Source organism: Marmota flaviventris, chromosome 16 (assembly GCF_047511675.1).
Source record: "Marmota flaviventris isolate mMarFla1 chromosome 16, mMarFla1.hap1, whole genome shotgun sequence".
NCBI lineage: Eukaryota > Metazoa > Chordata > Mammalia > Rodentia > Sciuridae > Marmota > Marmota flaviventris.
In genome coordinates, this window is record NC_092513.1 from 39687377 (window position 1) to 39707778 (window position 20402).

A 20402-nucleotide genomic window follows, 5' to 3' on the forward strand; every position below is an offset into this window, starting at 1 on the left:
AAGTATGGTTGTGTTCAAAGGATACACAGTCTGTCCTAAGCAGCACCAGACAAACTCCTCAAGCACCCCGTGGGCAGCGCACCCTCTGGCAAAGTGAGAGGGCAGGATGCAGCGCGAAGGACACATCAGTTGCTCACTGCAGCAGCCCTTTGGGAAGTCAAAGAGGATAAGCCTGAGAAGGTGAGCCGGGGTCTTCATCACTGTGACTGCACCCAATTAGGAGAGAACTTGATAGCTTGCCCGCAATACCTGGCTGGGCTCTGTCAAATACTAGCGCTAGGAACACCTCCTAAAGCCGCGTACCTGCCCCGCCCGGCTCCGCCCTTTTCGCTCGTAGCCCCGCCCACTGAGACTCATCCGTCACACCACTTCCGGTTCAACTTCCCTACCGGCCTCCGTCGCTTCTCAGTTCCTTTACCTCAGCTCTTTTCCCCGCCCCTACCGCCTTCTTTGACAGTCACGTGAGGGGCGACCGCAGGGATTGCCGGGAGTAGTACTGCCGGCGGGTCAGGGTTCGGCCTCAACATGGCGGTTCCGGTCGGGCAGTGACCAAGGTTTTGCTCTCGGGAGGACTGAGTGGCGATTGTTGGAATCTCCACCTATCAGGGTGGAATGTGAGGACGCCGGGGAGAGCGCTGAGGGGCGGCGGTGACGGGGAGGGGCTCTGTGGTGTTTGCCCTGAGAGCAGAGGCGGCGTCGTCTGTTCCTTCTACTTGTCTCCAGGCTCCAGTGTGGGGCCCCGCCCGGCCGGGCAGGCCGGCGGGCGGCGGCGGTAGCTGCTGCAGCCAGAGGATCTGCTCTGAGGGTGGGCCGGAGGGCGGGCGCCACCGCTGCGTCTGCCGCGGCTATGGCCCAGTGCGTACAGTCAGTGCAGGAGCTAATCCCGGACTCCTTCGTTCCTTGTGTCGCCGCACTGTGCAGCGACGAAGCAGAGCGGCTTACTCGTCTCAATCATCTCAGCTTCGCGGAGCTGCTTAAGCCTTTTTCTCGCCTCACTTCCGAGGGTATGTGGTGTCCTCCCTGTTTCTCTGGGAGAAGGAAGTTGGGGGCGGGTAGGGGAGAGAAGGGCGGTGTTTATGTCCCGGAGCCGGTAGAGTGGTGGCTGCGGCTGTGGTCCCGCGGTGCCCCGGGTGGCGGCCGGAGGAGGGGCCTTGCATGAGATTGTCAAGACAGAGCGCTCCTAACCTCCAGCTTTTCTAAGCATTTGCTTCCTCTAACAAGCCGCGTCGTTAAGTAATTAATATTAAACGAAAACCTGAGTTTCAAGAAGGGCACTGGGACTGTTCGCACGGGCTATAGGGAAGGAATCAGACACATTTGCAAGGCAGCAGTTTAGCAAGATGTTGCCTATTAAGTCGTCAAGGTGTAAAGAACAAGAAAGATTTGTCATCCTCCCCTGAGTGTTGAACTGGAGTTTTCAAAGTTATTTTGATTATTATCTAACGTTGAGGCTTATCTGTCTTAACTTCTGATTAGCTATTTTTTTTCTTTGAACATTTAAATATTAGGTATATAGTATAACCTCTCGAGAAAACACATGTGTTATATGAATAATAAAACTTGTAACAACTTTTTGCCTGAAAGATGAGGAAGTTAAGGACAATCGTGATTCATTTAGATATTTGAAGTTTTTTAGATTTGTAGCAATAGAAAAGTCCTAAGTTTTGGTTTTCCAATAGTCGTTTAATCATAGAAACATGTGTTTTCATTGAGGAGTTATCTATTTTCTCTAGCTTTAGATTCTTCATTAAGGTAAAAGATATTGGTTAAACCATTCATAATTTTATTTGATCGGGTAATAAGTGTGGTTTAAACCAGTATCTTGCAAACAGACCATTGCAAAAAGTACAAGTTCTTTGTTAAGGTTTATATAGATGAAGGGTTCTATAATAAACCTTTTGTCAAGTGAATGACTGATGTTGATTTGGTTAGGGTGACTTCTCCACCCAAAACAGTGCTTCACCATAAATTTCATGTATTTACATGCTACAGGTGTTCCTCAGAATGATAGCTCCAATTTTGCTCTGTATTTAAAGAGGGACCTGTCTCAAAAAAGAAAGAAAGAAACAATACAAAAGCCTCAAAGTTTGGAAACTCTTGGATTTTCTTCTGTTTCTACCTTAGCCATTAGTCTCAGCTCCTCTGATGTTGAACTAGGTCAACAAGAACAACAAAATGCCCTACATTTTTACAAATTCTTAAAAAACACACGAGTGTCAGTTTGACTTTGATGTGTGTACTCTTTCCTATGTTGTTAATAAAAACAATAATGCTAATACCTGATACCTGGTTTTTGTGGCTTTTCTCTCTTAATATTCATTGAATCCTTCATTATTATTGCCATTTAAAATTTGAGGACATTGAGGCACAGTGGTCTTGTCCACAGTCTTACATTTGGGAAAAATTTAAAAAAATATGCAGCATAACTCAAAACATTGTGTTTCCAATCATCACATCTCCTGTCAATGTCGAGAATTACTTATTTATATTGAAGTACAGTCCTGGCCAATAGAAATATAATCCCAGGAATTGGGGATGTAGCTCAGTGGTAGAGCACTTGCCTGGCATGCAGGAGGCACTGACTTTGATCCCTAGCACCAGCTCCCCTAAGATAATATGAGTCATGAATATAATTAAAATGTTTTAGTAACTACATTAAACAGCTAAAAGAGAAATGGTGAGGGTTTTTTTTTGTGTGTGTGTGTGTGTATGTATGTTTGTGTTGGTGATTGAATGCAAGGCTTCTTGAATACTGAACAACCTCTCTGCCACTTTAGCTACACCCCAGCCAGGTGAGATTAGTTTAAATAGTATATCTTATTTAAGCCTTACTTTACCATTTCAATAGACATTCAGTGTAAGATATTAATAGGATATTTTACATTCATTTTTATTGCTAGATCTTTGAACCTTGGCATGTTTTACACTTAAATTTCTACTTGGTGTAGAAGTATTTCAAGGGCTCAGTAAGCCACAGGTGCCTTCTGTATTAACTGTGCAGTGATATTCAGTATCAGTACACTTCTGGTTTTACAGACTGAAAAGATTTAGGGAGCGAACATAATGAAGTATATGTTAATGATAGTTGGAGAGGTGGTGGATAGGAAAGGGCAATCATTCCCTATGGGGGAGAGGATTTTGGGGTCAGAATGGTAAGGGCAAAAGGTATAAATAATGATTGAGAGGTTGAGGAACAGTGGGGAAACTGTTTCTGTTGGGGATAGTAAGGCAGAATGCCAAGATAAGGAGGACCTTGGATTCTAGGAAGAGGATTTTTAGATTTCATATCTAATGGTAAATGTGAGGCAAGGCAGTGAAATTTTGGGAGGTAAATGAGTGGTGTGGTTTACAAGGATGATAAGAGTTGATATAAATTTTAACATTTAACATGATTAAGATGTGGACTGTGGTGGTGGCATTAGAAATTTGGTGAAAAGTATTTAATTTTTCTGCGGTTTAGTTTTTTTTTTTTTCTGGTAAATATGTTTCGGGATTTTTTTTTGGCGGGGGGTACTAGGGAGTGAACTCAGGGGTGCTCAACCACTGATCCACATCCCCAGCCCTATTTCATATTTTTTACTTAGAGACAGGGTTTCACTGAGTTGCTAGGCTGGCTTTGAACTTTTGATCCTCCAGTCTAAACCTCTGTGCCACTGGGATTACAGGCATGCACCACCACGCCCAGCATGTTTTGGGATTTTTAACAATTGGAACAGGCACCTTTTATGTTACCGGTGGTGATTCCTCAAAGATAGCTTTTGTTTAGGCAGCAAGGCATGAAAATATCACTTCAGCAATATTATTTAAGAATATATCTATAATAAGTTAATACTTTCTTACAAAGAGAAAGGAATGTTAAAAAAAAAAAAAAAAAGATTCCGTTGCTGGCCTGCAGGTATGCTGTTACTTATGGTAAAAATTTGCTTTGAATGCCAACATCAGGTATTGTCAATCCAGTGCCAAGTATTTTTGTGAGACTTATTTTTAGGTTTCAGTGGGAAAATGTAGTTTAAAGTTATACTTGAGAGAGGGTTGTTAGAACAAATTTGAGTACCATTCATGTGTATGACCTTAATAATGTTTAGGCTTGAAGTCTTAGTCAATGGAGAGCCATTTTAGGTTTTTTATATACACTTTTAAAAACTGAAGTGTATTTCTTACATTATATTAAAAATGGTTCTTTGGGTTGGGGCTGTGGCTCAGCAGTAAAGTGCTCACCTAGCTCGTGTGAGGTGCTGGGTTTGATCCTCAACACCACATAAAAATAAATAAAGGTATTGGTATTATGTCTTGTGTCCAACTACAAATAAAAATATATTTAAAAAGTGGTTCTTTTTAAAAAGTTTTTTTTTGTTTTTGTTTTTTGGTACTGGGAATTGAACCCAGGGGCACTCAAGCACTGAGCCACATCACCAGCTCTTTTTTTGTATTTTATTTAGAGATAGGGTCTCAGAATTGTTTAGTGCCTTGCTAAGTTGCTGAGACTGGCTTTGAACTCATGATCCTCCTACTTCAGCCTACCGAGCCTCTGGGATTAGAGGTATGCACCACTGTACCCAGCTATTTTTTTATATTAAATGTTGGAGACTTACTGTTCAGTACAAATGTTGTGATCGTAATACCTTTTTTCCCCACCTGTGGTGTTAAGGATCAAGCTCAGGGCCTTGTGTATGCACTCCATCACTGAGCTGCATATCCCCTTAACATTTTTTGAAGAATCTCTACTGGCCATTTGTTTTGAAGAGTGGTAATGTTAGTATTAATTAGCCAAGCCTTGTTGTTTTTGCTTACCAATAGTTCTTTGATAATTCTAAGCAGTGGTTCAACATATCATTTAGAAAGTTTATAAGTTTTAAGAAACTTTCACTTAAACACTAGCTTTTGAAATATATGGCTTTCATTTTTTTTAATATTTATTTTTTAGTTTTAGGTGGACAAATATCTTTATTTTTATGTGGTGCTGAGGATTGAACCCAGCGCCTCATGCATGGTGGGTGAGCATGTACCACTGAGCCACAACCCCAGTCCCTGGCTTTCATTTTTGATAGGTGTTATTATTTCAAAATTGATTAGACTTATTTAAAGAATGAAAAAGATTGGAATGAATTTTTTTTCATAAATCTTGAGTAGTTTCTGTATGAACTAGGAAAACTGGCGATTAAAGTAGGAAATAATCTTTGCAAGATACTCTGTGCCTCTTGTTTTCTCAAATATTGTTAGGAACATTTCATCTTAACTATTAACTACCATGTTGTTGTAACTAGGTAATTAATCTCCAAGGTTTTCAAGTATCAAACTCGGTAAAATTCAAGTCAACTTCTGTGTGTGTGTGTGTGTGTGTGTGTATGTGTTTTGATGGTATAGGGGATTGAATTTAAGAATACAACTAAATTGAACAATTCTGAACCAATGTTTATAAATCTCATAGACTGAAGCAAGGACTATAGCAGGGTGGAGGTACTGGAGTGAGAAAAGGGATTTGGGCACTGATTATTTTAAAGAAGACATTTTATTTTTTATACCAGTGGAGTGCTAGGCAAGCATTCCACTGTAGAGCTACATCCCTATCCCCCAAAGGAAGGTTTAATACATACATGGCTACTTAGGTTGTTTGATAATTATGGTCCAAATTTAAGGAAAGTACTTTTTCAGTATGTTTCTAAAGATATCAGAAGTGTATCACAGTACTCTTAGGGTTGGTTGGTTTGTTTCTGTTACATAATTAGACCAGCTGGGAAGTTTAATTGGGGAGAGAGGCATGTATGTGTTTATTTAAACTAGGAAACGTAACAATTACAGAAGAATGTAGAGAATTCAAGAAGCATCCAGCTCTCCATTTAATAAATATTAACCCTCTGTCATATTTGCTTTTTATCTTTACTTTTCCTTTAAAAGGAAAGCAAATATCATTAGAGATGAGGGTGAAGTCCCCTTTCTGCATCACATTGGTCTCATTTCATCCTTCCATAACCATAGGTAACCACTCTGAATGGATTTGTGTGTATACTTGTGTGTACATATATTTACAGTATAGGTGCATATTCATGACTTATTTAGTATTTTAAAATTTTTAGTCTTGTTTTTGACTAAAAAGTTTTAGAAATCAGTGGAGAGATCACAGGATATTTATAAAGACTTGAAATACAGGTAAGTCTGACCTTTAAAAAGCTTGTTTGGTATAAAGCATTTTCTACTCAGGAAAAAGAAAATATTTTTGTGTGGGTAGGTACCCCAAACCAGTTATCCCAGTGTACTGCTGAGCTACATCTGCAACCCTTTCTACTTTTATTTTGAAGCAGGTCTTGCTAAATTGTCTCTTCGTATAGGATAATCCATGATGCAGTCAGAATAGATGATGATGGACCTCCTGCTGTTTATATGCTTTTGTCACTAGTCACTAGGCATGGTGCTCAGTGCTTTACACTTACTTTCTGAAATAAATCCTTAAAATAACCCCTTGAAGTAGATAGTAATCACTTGTAACAGATGAGGAAATTGAAACACAGAAAAGGAAGTTTTCAGTATAATCCAGATAATAAGTGATGTGTTGGGATTTAAATTAAGGTGTGGCTCCACAAGCTAGTTCTTTAATCTTTATAATGGACTGCTCCTAATATTACTCTGGAAACTAACCATCTTGTTTGATTATGTGAAAAAGATATGCTTATATTTTTCAACTGTGTACTTTGAGTACTGTGTTGCTACAATCATTTCAGAATCTATTTCTTGTCCTGCAACTCTGAACCACTGTTTATAAATCTTAGAGACTGAAGCAAGAATGTAGCAGAGTGGAGGTATTGGAGTGAGAGAAGGAATTTCAGTGTTGATTATTTTAAAGAAGATACTTTATTTATTTATTTTTTGCTGGGGATCGAACCAGCAAAAAAAAAAAATGTTATAAAATATGTACAAATGCATAATCTTTTATGAGTGCTTCTTAATCTGATTTAAATGGTAAACTTTTTCATAACAAGACTGATAAGTGAAATAATATATTGATTTGTATAATAAGTTAGCTGCATTTGTCATATAAGGTGAGCATTCTACCAACGGAGCTGTATCCTCAGCCACAGGAGATGTTTTATTTTTTCTGCCAGTTTTAGGGTTACAGCACAATTGTGCAGGAAGTAGAGTTCCCACATATACCTGTTACTATAGATGCCCAGTCTCCCTCACTATCAATCTTTTATGCCACAGTAAGAATTGATTTTTTTTTGTTTTTGTTTTGATACTGGAGATTGAATCCAGAGGCACTTTACCACTGAGCTACATTTGCAACCTTTTCTGTTTTTATTTTGAGGCAGGGTCTTGCTAAGTTGTCCAGCTTCCCTCCCGAGTCACTGGAATTATAGGTATGAACTACCTCATCAGGCTGGGCACTGACTTTTATGATAGTAAATTAAAATGAAGACGGAAGACTAGGAAAAGAATAGCGAAGTTCATTTACAGCATTTAACTTCCTTTTATTGATTACCTGTACTGCAATTTGCAATGAGACATAGAGACCACCATAGACCTTACTCTGCCTGGACCATTCTTAGGGTGAGGTCAAATTAGAGATTTGAATGGATGGTGGTTAGTTTCCAGCAACTCTAAATATAGAAGAAAGGAAAGTACCTACTGTAGGGAAATTATGAGCAGCAGCATAATGTGAGAGGAAGTAATCTTATGGTTAATAGACTGTCTATCTAGCTCTTTTGATATGGAATATTGTAAACCACTTGTATTTCTGAAAGTGTTCCACTTGGAATTCCTAGTTTCTGATTTGAGTAGGCTTTTTGTTTGAAAGCCATTAAACCAGTTTTGATTTATTGTGCATTATAGAATTAATTTTGCGTTTTTTTCCTCTCTTTTAAAGTTCATATGAGAGATCCTAATAATCAGCTTCACATAATTAAAAATTTGAAGATAGCAGTGAGCAACATTATTACCCAACCACCTCAGCCTGGAGCCATTCGGAAGCTTTTGAATGATGTTGTTTCTGGCAGTCAGCCTGCAGAAGGATTAGTAGCTAATGTGATTACAGCAGGAGATTATGACCTTAACATCAGCGGTATGTAATAAGGTTTATTATTATTTTTGAAATGAAAATCACTTTTGTTAGAAAAAGTAATTCTGTGAAATCATTGAAGATCATTCAATAAATATTTAAGTATATGAAGTGCTGGAGCCTGGTCCTATAGGACAATATTTAGAAACAATCCCAGGAATTTTGGCTCTTTATTTTATTCTGGTACCTAATACCCAGAACATGTATTTAATAAATATTTAATCAATGAAAAACAGTAGATAACATTTTTTTGGTGACATAGTAATATTATAATTAAATAAAAATATTGTTATTTTAATCTTGTTTGGTGATAAGTGGAGGAAATGTTTATAAAATATGAACAAATGCATAATCTTTTGTGAATGCTTCTTATCTGATTTAAATGGTAAACTTTTTCATAACAAGACTGATAAGTGAAATAATATTGATTTGTATAATAAGTTAGCTGCATTTGATGTGACTCTTTTCCATTATTAAAGTCTTAAGTTTACTGAAAGAGGATGGGACAGGTTTTTAGAGGAAAAGGATCAGAAGTACATCACCTAGTTACAATCTTTCAACAACCTTATAAAGTAATCTTTTTAGGCCAATATAATTTATCTAATACTTTAATGTCTCCTAATAACATATTAAAAATTTTTCTGCACCTGTAGAAAATTTACGTAGCATGTTTTAGGTCACAAAGTTAGTTGCGTTTGCATGGTTAGCAATATTTGTAAAATTATTTTGTTTAAATGTCCTGTAATTTCTTCTTTCTTTGCCATTAGTTTTAATTTCAGTAGCTTAGGTTAATTTGGTAATTTAATTTTCTTATATTTGGTGTGGGGGATAGACTCAGCGCCTTATACATGGTAAGGCCACACTCTACTACTGAGAGAGATTCAGTTTGATTTGGAATATTATGATTATCTTTACTAGTCAAAAAAATCTGAATTTCAGGGTACATATTTGATAAGTGCCCAGCATTTATTTTATTTTATTTTTTGTGCTTTTGAGTATTGAACCCAGTGTTGCTCTACCACTGAGCTACACACAAGCTCTTTTTAATTTTTATTTTGAGACAGGATCTCACTAAATTGCCCAAGTGGCCTTAAATTTGTGATTCTCCTCTCCTCAGCCTCTGGAATAGCTGGGGTTACAAGTGTGTAAGTGGGCCACTAGGCCCACCTGAATACTGTTTTAAACATGATGTGGAAACTTGAATATTTCCCAGAGAAAGTCGTGAAGTTTGAATTTTGTCTGCCATAGTTTGTAGTGTGAATGATAATGAATCAAATGCTAAAGTGTCTTTTAAGTTTTTATACTACAATATCCTTAGTTGGTTAGATGACTTGAATAAATCACTTAGTGTTTCTAGACTTTATTTCAATCTTTGAAAACAAAAGTTTCACTAATTGTTTCTTTAGACCTTTCTCAGACCTTTAATCTGGTGATTCCATTTTATGGGGTCTTAACATATTTGTTATTCATTCAGCAAATATTTATTGATTTCCTACTTTATGCTTTACATTGTGATATAGAGATTTTTTTTTTTTTTTTTTACATTGAGAGATATGACATGTTTTATCAGTTCTTAATCTAGTAGGGAGACAATCAGTAATCATAATACATCTATTTGATAATACATTATAATCACAATATGTTGTAAATACAGATATGGAATATCTGATATGCTAAAGTGCTGAGGGGACACAGTTATTACCTATCATATTAAAAATAAAAGTATCGATTTTATAATATAAATATTTCCCTGACCTCCAAAGCCCCTCTCCTCTTTTCTTTTAAAACATGTTTGTCAAAATGATGTATACACATAGGCATAATGCTAAAAAGACCTATATGGAAAAAATAGCAATGCTCTGCTTTCTGCTGTCTGTCATACAATTTCCCTTAGTGTTTTCCTCTAGTATTATATGTTCTAAGTAATATTTTTATAGTGTTATCTATGTCTTAATTTTAAATTTTATTTATTAACTTCTAATTATGTTTAAGGAGTTCTTAGCTTTATCACTTCTCTTCCTTTTTTCTTCATGTTCCATATACAGTTTCCATGATTTCTGCTTAATATTCACTGTGGTCTCTCAAAATTCCTCAGGAGAATTTTAAAATTTGATTAATTTGTAAAATAATCTGTTTATTCTCCTTGTAGAAGTCTTCCTATTTCATGTGTTTTTAGTAAGATGATATTATCTGCAAGTGAACTGAAACTTGCTTTTTGGAGGGGTCAGAAATTTTTGGATATTATAATAGTTTTGGTTCTCCAAAGGCTTATGTTCCATGTATTTTTTTAAAAAATTTGGGGGCTGCGTTTGGTGGTACAACATGTAATGCCAGCTACTCAGGGGACTGAGGAAGGAGGAATGCAAGTTTGAGGCTAATCTGGGTAATTTATTGAGACCCTATCTGAAAACCAAAGAAAAAGCTCAGTGATAGAGCGCTTGCCTGCCTGATAATTTGTAAGGCCCTAAGTCAATCTCAAGTAATGTTTTTTTTTAAAAAAAGTATATTGGCAGGTAGGGACTGGGATGTAGCTTAGTGGTAAAGCATGAGCTTAACATATTGAAGCCTGGTTTGGATCTTTAGCACTGCAAAAAAAAAAAGAAAGAAAAAAAGGAAAAAAATAGTTGGGGAGAGGGAGTGATTAGGAAAAACACTGAAAATCACTCATTGGGGAAAGATAATGAAAAAAAAGTTGATAAACACTGCTCTGCTCTCTTTGGGACTGTTTATTCTCCAAAGCTCACTCCATAGCTGTCATCCTGGGGATTTCTTTCCCTTTTTACGTCACTGTATTTCATTCATACCTTTGTGTGCATTTCATTGATTTGGTGAAGGGGATGTCTCCAATAACTGCCTGAGAAGAAAGGCAAATTTTTAAGACAGTTAAAAATTTTGAAGCCAGGCGTGGTGATGCACAATTGTAATCCCAGTGGTTTGGGAGGCTGAGACAGGAGGATTGTGAATTCAAAATTAGCCTTAGCAAAGTGAGGAACTAAGCTACTCAGTGAGACCATGTCTCTAAATAAAATACAAAATAGGGCTGGGGATGTGGCTCAGTCGTTGAGAGCCGCTGAGTTCAATCCCCAGTGCTCTGCCCCCCCTCCCAAAAAAAAAAATTGAGAATTGAATATCTGAGAAAATATTTTTATTTCATATAGTTTATTGATTGTTTGAATGTATACAGTATTAGTTAGAAATCTTTCCCTCAGAATTCATTCTCTTTTTTTCTAGCTTCTAGTTTTGCTCTTAAGAAGCTAGAACTATTATGGTACATATTCTCTCTATCCCTTCAACTTTTAGAAGATTTTAGAAATTTATTATCCCTGCCGTTTTGAAATTCCATGTTGGGCCTGTTATGACTCGTCCTTCACTTGTACTTTGAGCCCACTCCTTTTGGCAGTCTGGCTATTTACACTCTTTGGTCTAAAGAAATTGTGCTCTTAGAAATTCTTCATTGCTTGCTTCCTGGTTGTTTTGTGCTGTTCTTCCTGGAACCACTGTTAGTTGACTGTAGAACTTCTTTAAGGGTCTTATCTTTTTTTTTTTTTTTTAACATCTATTTTCTGAATTTTTCTTTTTTTGTGCCATCTTGTTCTTGGTATCTTAACCCTGAGGATGTTAATAAATTTTTATTATTTTTTTATTGTTAAGTTTTTTTTCCTATTTTTTTCCGTTCTCTTACTCTTGTTTTTCAAGTTTGTTTTGATCTCTTTCATTTTGGAGACTTTCCTCAAACATTTAGTAAAAGCCCTTAGTGTTATTTTCTATTTCAGATTGAAACATTAAAACCCTGACTGGGCATAAGAAAAGCTTTATCAGTTAGTGGACTTCCTTATTGGGTGATGAGGCTGGGAATAAGCTTGAGCATTGCCCAGTTTTTATTATTTATAGCTCTTTTCCTTGGGGCCATTTAGTTTCTCCAGGGAAGGATTCTCAGATCTGTCGTCTGGCTATCTGTGTACAAGGGGCCTTGTTTCTTTTAGTAGTTTATAAAGTGGGTTAGTAGTTGATAGGAAGAATGTAGTCATTATTTGATTGTGAGAAATTATTTTATCTAATTATGTTATCTGCATTCTCAGGGTCCTGCCAACATCTCTACACAAAGGATGATTGAGTATTATTTGCCTTTAAAAGCAGGTGGAGGCACTATTATAGCTGAACTCTTTAAGAAGATTTTTAAAAGAATTCCAAGTGTTGAGGATAAATAGCAAAAGAAAACTATTCTTTTTGCTTTTTCCCTGATACTTTATGGCACCTTCTTTCAGCTTTATTTATGTATTTATTTTCATACTGGGGATTGAACCTAGCATCCTGAGCATGCTAAGCACATGCCCTCTACTACTGAGCCACAAACCCAGCCCACAGATTTATTTTTGTGGCTTTGAAAACGGGGAATGAAATATGATACGGTATTTAATTCATTTGAATAAAATTCCATTATACAGAATAATGCTCTTTGGAGATTATTAAAAGGAATTTAGTCTATTTTAATAAGGTGTTAATTATATGTCCAGAAGTATGCTTCTGATTTTTACTTAATGTAAGTCAGCATCCTCTTCATCCATTCTGTTTAAGAAATAAATAGATGTTAGATATTTACCTCACAAGCCTAGCTTAACAGTGCCATATTTTCTTCATCAGATCGGTCAATTAAAGCTAGTGTTCCTTGGTACAGTAATTGGAAAGACACATTGATGGAATTGAAAGAATCCTCGTTATATACAGGTATTTCTTGTGGTGGTCTCAGTTTTCCAGATTGTTTTCTCTTTGCTCCTTGTCTATTGTCTCTTTTCCCACTCAGCTACTACTTTTCATGTTCATCCCAATTAAGGTCTAATTTTTCTAAAGTGAAGGAGGTCTGATGGTATCTGTTCATCTTTTGTTAAATATCCTATTACTTATTGTGTTTACTCTTGATTTACAACATATTTACTAAATCCAGGTTTTGTCCTTGAATAGTGATTTTGAACTGTGTCTTATTTTTGAAAAGGAAAAATATACTACCCTTCTTTACCAAGACAAAGTACTTTCTGCACAGAGAAACTTTAGTAGGATAACAGGGTTGCTCTTTCAGTTTCTAATAAAGAACATACAGAGATGGAAAGGGTATGCAAAATAGTGATTTTTATCTCCAAATAAATACTAGAGAATTTTTTTTTTTTTTAAGGAGAAGAAATTGGCACTAAGTATTACAGTCTCCTGTTAACATGAACAGTTTTTAAGGTATCACCCCCCCCCCCCACTTTCTGCAAAACAAACAGACAAACAAACAAACAAAAAAATAAAACGTCATTTGAACAATTATAAAAACAGAATGATGCCCTTGATTTATTAGCATTTAGCAAAATTAAAGGAGGACAAAAGAACCACAGTGTATACATCTTCACAGCCCTTTAGGGGGATATATGGCTGAAAGAAAAATTTGCCTTATTAACCTGACTGTGGCCTATCTTAAGGATGAAAGCTCATTTCTGCCGTATATAATTTTAAATTATTCCTTTGCTTCTCACATCCTTAGTTGAGTACCCAGTATCTTTTTGCATCAGTATATAGAAAATTATTGATTCAAGAACTTGTATCTGTGCTTGGTTTTTCTTTTTGATTTAACTTTAAATTCTATATACATTTCCATGGTTTCAAAGTCAAAGCTATAAAACAGTGTATAGGAGGTCTAGTCTATGTTCTTTTCCCTTTCTCATCTTCTCCTTTCTTTTTCTTCTTCCTGTCCTGTACAGATAATTAATTGTATTAGTTTTTTTTTGTTTGTTTGTTTTGTTTTGTTGGCTTTGGTGGTACTGAGGGTTGAACTCAGGGCTTCATGAATGCTAGGCAAGCACTCTACCACTGAGTTACAACCTTAGCACATATGTATTAGATTTATTCTTCTGTTATTTTTTAAATGTAAATAAATACATGTATTGCTCTTTGTTTTCTTCCTTTTCTTACACAAAAGTGCATACTTTTCTCTTATTTTTTTAATTTAAAACTTAATATATTTAAGTGAGCACTTAGTTGCAGCACAGAGAGACCTTCCACTTTTCCCACAGTTGCTTAAGTGTGCTTTTTAATGGTTGTACCATAGTTTATATAACCTCTCTCCTCCTGATGACATGAGGGTTTTCTAGTATTTTTGTTATTACAGGTAATGTTATGATGAATAGCTGTTTTGAAAGATCTATTTTGTTTATTTAGAACTCTCAATCCCCACTATAAAATGTATTCCTTCTCATGACAGTGTGTCTATAATTTAAGTTTAAGCAACAATGATGCAAGAAGGTAAAGAGAATGATAATTAAAATATATACAAATCTGTAGTCACTTAACCATATTTGTGGAGAAACCTTCTTATTTAACCAGTTTTATTGTCTCTTTTTCTTGCTATTGGTACTAAATGAAAATATAATGTTAATTTTGAGGCAGAAACTATTTTTGACTTATTGACAGGATATGTTATTAGTGAGAACATTGGTTTTCTATTGTGAATAGATACTAGTCTGTCACTCATTCTCCATTTTTTTGTCATTTTTTGGGTATAGATATACTATTTGTAGGGATATTTTTCCTCTTTTATAGTAGAGAACATGAAATTGTTATAATAATATGCCTCCTAATCAGACTACAATATATGTGTTGTTCTCACATTGTATTTGTTGGAATTAAATTTTTGTATATTTGGCACCAGGTACACTGTTTGGTCAAAATGTATGGCTTTTTTCTTCAACCCTCCAGTCATTTAACTTTTTTCTTTAACCCTCCAGTCATTGGTATTATAAGCTGAAAACATATTTGCTGTGTTTCAAAAGTTAAGATGAAAACAAAGAGAATGCGAGGTTTGTTATTCAGCACATGTAGTAAAAATAGAATTTCTTTTTAGTGAAACTGTGATTCAGGTAATCTGCTTTAGCCTCATAAAGCCAAATAAGTTCAAATGAAAAAAGACTAGATGTAATATAAAGTGATTAGAATGGAACAAGAAAGAGTTGGCACTCCAAGAATCATGTTATATACAATTATACAAAAAATGAAAATACTCAGCTTTGTATTTGATAAGGTAAGTATCCTTTGAAATTCCCTTTGAAGAAGCTTTATTGTAATCTTTCTCAAAGAATCAAATTCTAGAGTTTATCTACCACACCAATATTGACATTTTGAGCCAGATAATTCTTTGTCGGGGGATAACCTTGTCCTGTGCATTGTAAAATGTTTTCATTTTCCTTACTTCTTTCTGTAGAGGCCAGTAGGCACCACCCCGCCCCCCCCCCCTCCAGTTGTAACAACCAGAAATACCTCCAGACTCTGCCAGATGTTTTCTCAGGGGTTAAAATCAATTGAGAACCAGTGCTCTAAAGTATTGTTTATGAGTAGGATCTGCTTATGACAGTGTGATTAGTAACACTGAACTTTGGTTCTGAAATATTTTTATTCACATAAGTTATATTAGAGCATTAATAGGTAAGTGGGTAGTGGGAACATTGTGGAGGTTTGAGAATAACTCGATTTTATTTTTGCAAATACATATACTCTAATGTATGAATATATTAGGGTGAATGACTCAATATGTGTGTGTGTGTATATGTATACGTGATATGTATTTTAAGGGACAGATGAAAATGCTTGCTTAATGATAAAATTATCATTTTTAAATATCTTTTAAGAATATGGAATTGAAATTTCATTTGTTGTGAACTGATTTTACTGAGGAATTCTAACTTTATATATTGTTAATTTTAGCTACTACTCCATGGTTTGAGTCTTATAGAGAAACCTTTCTTCAGTCGATGCCAGCATCAGATCATGAATTTCTGAACCACTATTTAGCATGTATCCTTTACTTCAATTCTCTTAAAATCAAATATTATGGAAGTTATTACTCTCAGAAATAATTGAATGAAGGCAAAATTATTGAAAGGTTATATGGAGTACAGAAATTATTATTATTTTTGGCAGTACTGGGTACTGAACTCAGGGCCTGGAGCATGCTAGGCAGGCATTCTACTACTGCGGTGTATTCCCAGGCTGATAAATAGTAATTAGTATTAACATTTATAAAAATAATAATTATTATTTTTGGTACTGGGCCTCAAACCCAGGGATATTTACCACTGAGCTACATCTCTAGTTCTTTAAAATTTTTTTGTAACAGAGTCTCCTAAGTTGCTGAGGGTCTTACTAAGTTGTTCAGACTGGCCTTGAACTTGCAGTCCTTCTGCCTCAATCTTCCAAGTCGCTAGGATTATAGGTGTGTATCACTGTGTCCAGTGATAAATTATTTTTTATTGATGATATATCAAGTTTTTGTTATTGTTATTTTGTTAAATGGCATACTTGATGTATAATTGCTATAATAAATTAGTTTTTGATTTATTTTGATTATAAGACATATTGCTTATTATTTTTCTAACTTGTGTATATTGTGCTTAATTAAATTTTTTAAAAATTTTAATTTGTTATATAAGACAATAGCATGCATTACAATTCATATTACACATATAGAGCACAATTTTTTGTATCTCTGGTTTTACACAAAGTAGAGTCACATCCTTCGTGTCTTCATACATGTACTTAGGGTAATGATGACCATCGCATTCCACCATCTTTCCTACCCCTATGGCTCCTCCCTTCCCCTCCCGCCCATTTTCCCCTTTGCCCTATCTAGAGTTCATTTAATCCTCCCATCCCCCTCTATCTCCCCAGTGTATTATGAATCAGCATCCTTAAATCTGTGAAATCATTCAGGACTTGTTTTTTGGGGATTGGCTAATTTCACTTAGCATTATATTCTCCAGATCCATCCATTTACCTGCAAATGCCATGATTTCATTCTTTTATTGCTCAGTAACATTCCATTGTGTATATATACTACAATTTCTTTATCTTCATATACTGAAGGGCATCTAGGTTGGTTCCACAGTTTAGCTATTGTGAATTGTGCTGCTAAAAACATTGATGTGGCTGTGTCCCTGTAGTTTGCTGTTTTTAAGTCCTTTGGATATAGACCTAGGAGTGGGATAGCTGGGTCAAATGGTGGTTCCATTCCAGGTTTTCCAAGGATTCTCCATACTGCTTTCCATATTGGCTGCACCATCAATGTATGAGTGTGCCTTTTCCCCCACATCCTCGCCAACACTTATTGTTGTTTATATTCCTAATAGCTGCCATTTTGACTGGAGTGAGATGATTGGAGTATTTTTGATTTGCATTTCTCTAATTGCTAGAGATGTTGAACATGTTTTCATATATTTATTTATTGATTGTATATCATATTCTGAGAAGTGTCTGTTCAGTTCCATGGCCCATTTATTGATTGCGTTATTTGGTTTTTTCGTGTTAAGATTTTTGATTCTTTATGTATTCTAGAGATTAGTGCTCTGACGTGCATGTGGTAAGAATTTGTTCCCAATTAGTAGGCTCTCTGTTCACCTCACTGATTGTTTCTTTTGCTGAGAAGAAGCTTTTTAGTTTGAATCCATCTCATTTATTGATTCTTGATATTAATTCTTGTGCTATAGGATTCTTATTAAGGAAGTTGGGGCCTAATCCGACATGATGGAGATTTAGGCCTACTTTTTCTTCTAATAGACGCAGTATCTCTGGTTTAATTCCTAGGTCCTTGATCCACTTTGAGTGGATGAAATTGCACTGAGGCAGAATGGAGATAAGCATGATGTACAAGAATCTGTCATTATGTTGATAGTTACATAATTTTGATATTGTCTATTTTAGGAATTTCCTATTGAACATGTAAATAACCTAAAAACTCTGAACAAAAAATCTTTAAGATTTAGAACTTTGAAGACTTGGAGAAATTATTTTGTGCTTGCAGTGAAAATCTATGAAATCATATTTTTTTCTGGTTGGGAAATATCTCCTTAAAGTTTATCTTAATAAGATGATCATATTGTGCAATAAGTGATAATTACCTTAATAATATGGTTTACAAGGTATGTTGGTAGCATCATCTAATGAAGTTGAACCTATGGAACAGTTTTCAAAATTGTCACAAGAGCAGCATCGGATTCAGCACAACAATGATTATTCCTACCCTAAGTGGTTTATACCAAATACACTCAAATATTATGTACTTTTACATGATGTAAGCGCAGGAGATGAACAGAGGTAAGTTTTATTTTTAATTTTTTTCTTATTTAATGATTTAACATTAATTTGGACATGGCTTGTTTAAGTTTTGGATTTATTTTTTACATAAAAAGTAAAAATTTGTTGTAGTATAAATTTATTAATAATAGAATTAGTTTTATCTTTTTTCTGGAGTTAACATCCAACAACTGAATCATTTAATGTAGCTTTCATATATTTACCCAAACTCTCTTCAATAGCTATCTCTTACATAGTCTTTGTATATAAAACACTTGAGGTTCTATACCAGTAGACCGTAATTGTTATTTCTTACATTATGTAAAATTATTTCTCATTTCTTTTCCCTGTCCCAGTTTTGCCTTTAACTTTTCACTGCCTGCTATTATAGGCACCTCGGTTTTCACTGTTTCCTCTCTTGTCCAGCCTTGGTTTTCTTCACATTCTCAAAAACATCCAAACAGCCAGGTGTGGTGGCGCACGCCTGTAATCTCAGTGACTTGGGAGGGTGAGATAGGAGGATCACAAGTTCGAGGCCAGCCTCAGCAATTTAGTGAGACCCTCAACATCTTGTGGAGACTGTGTCTCAAAATAAAACATTAAAAGGACTGGGAATGTAGCTCATTGATAAAGTGCCTCTGGGTTCAGTCCTCAATACCAAAAAACAAAACAACAACAAAAATTCAAGCATTTTTTTTAAGTTTCCTTTAATATTCATTATTAGCGATTTGCAGTAATACTTCTACCTCTGGGATTCATGAATCAGTTGTATTAAAAAAATAAATTCTTGAAAAATAAATATTAAAAGCAGTTTATTTATTATTTTATTTGTAGTTTATTTTGGTCTTTTTTTCAAGGTGTGGATCAAATTAATCTGTTGTTTTATTATTCCAGTGTAAGTGCTGTACCACTAAGCCATGACCCCAGCCCCTGTTATTTTGATACTTCGGTACCATTTAGGATATCTAATTTTATAATAATTTCTTACCACAAACCATTATTCATTGAGTGTTGGGTATTGAACCTAGGATCTTTGGTATGCTAAGCACATGTTTTACACTGGGCTACATCCTTTGCCTCATTTTTAAAATAAATTAAACTCAATAGAACCACAGAATTACTTTGAGGATTGTCTTTAGAATTTTTGGAAATGTCTGTAGCCTTATTGGATAAAGAATATTATTTACATAGTAATAATTTGAACTTTCTATTAAAATTAGTTTCTATGAGTTCTGTAGGGTTTATATCTTATATATTAAATGGTGGTTATAAGGATATTTAAGTAGTCATTGAAGTAATTAGATCAGTGGTTTTATTTTTAGTGGTATCATTGGTACAGTGAGCTGGAGTTTGATTTATTGAACTTGAGTATGTATATACATATATTTATATAAATTTTAATTAATTTTATTAATTTAGACTTTATAGAGTATGATATGATTTAGTTGTTTGCTCGGCTTGTTTTGTGTAATATCAGCATTTGCAATTGAATAATTCAGGTTTTTTTTTTTTTTGGTTCCACTCCCAGGATAGCTGATTGACTGAAAAACACCCATTTTAACTGGTTTAGCCTTGTGGACCCAAAAGTTCATTTCCCATAGTTTGTACTATTTGCTGCTGCTTTTTTTTAGAGAGAGAGAGAGAGAGAGAGAGGGAGGAGAGAGAGAATTTTAATATTTATTTTTCAGTTTTTGGCAGACACAACATCATTGTTTGTATGTGGTGCTGAGGATCGAACCCGGGCCGCACGCGTGCCAGGCGAGCGCGCTACCGCTTGAGCCACATCCCCAGCCCTACTATTTGCTTCTTAGGCCATTTTATAATTTGACTTGAATTATCTTACCTGCGAGAGCAACCTAGTACACTAGTATATTTAGTTTTTTTAAGGTATGTAATCAGAATTTATTTTGTCGCATCTGAGAAACAGCTCATGGATTCATCAGCTATAAATTTTGTAAGAAAAATAGGTGGATTTTATGTAATAAATGCCTTGTTTTCTTCTACTTCTTCTGAACTGTGTCCTGTTTTGTAAGATTTTGGAGGTCGATCCCCCCCCATCGCTACTGCCCCTGCTGGATTGAACCCGGGCAGTTCACCTCTGAACTCCATCCCCAATCCTTTTAATTCTTTATTTTGAGGTAGGATCTTGCTAAATTGCTGAGGTTGGCCTCAAATTTGCGATCTTCCTGATGTAGCCTCCCTGAAGTAGTGGAGATTATAGGCATGTGCCACTGTGCCCAGCTAATTTTCTATGTTA

General features: G+C 35.5%; 1 protein-coding gene across 5 annotated transcripts in view; it reads left to right on the forward strand.

The window, feature by feature from the left end:
• Nucleotides 1-462: 462 nt before the first annotated feature.
• Trappc8 (trafficking protein particle complex subunit 8) overlaps nt 463-20402 on the forward strand; it is a 92995-nt gene continuing 73055 nt past the window's right edge. For 2 of the 5 annotated variants that reach the window (XM_027935683.2, XM_027935684.2), the window contains exons 1-4: nt 464-1004; nt 7859-8053; nt 15782-15871; nt 17992-18166. In XM_027935683.2, the coding sequence (XP_027791484.1) occupies nt 848-1004; nt 7859-8053; nt 15782-15871; nt 17992-18166 (617 nt within the window). In that variant the 5' untranslated portion in view covers nt 464-847. Of the gene's footprint in view, nt 1005-7858; nt 8054-12691; nt 12776-15781; nt 15872-17991; nt 18167-20402 lie in introns of all 5 variants that reach the window. The other 3 variants (XM_027935682.3, XM_071602824.1, XM_071602825.1) reach the window with 3 other exon arrangements.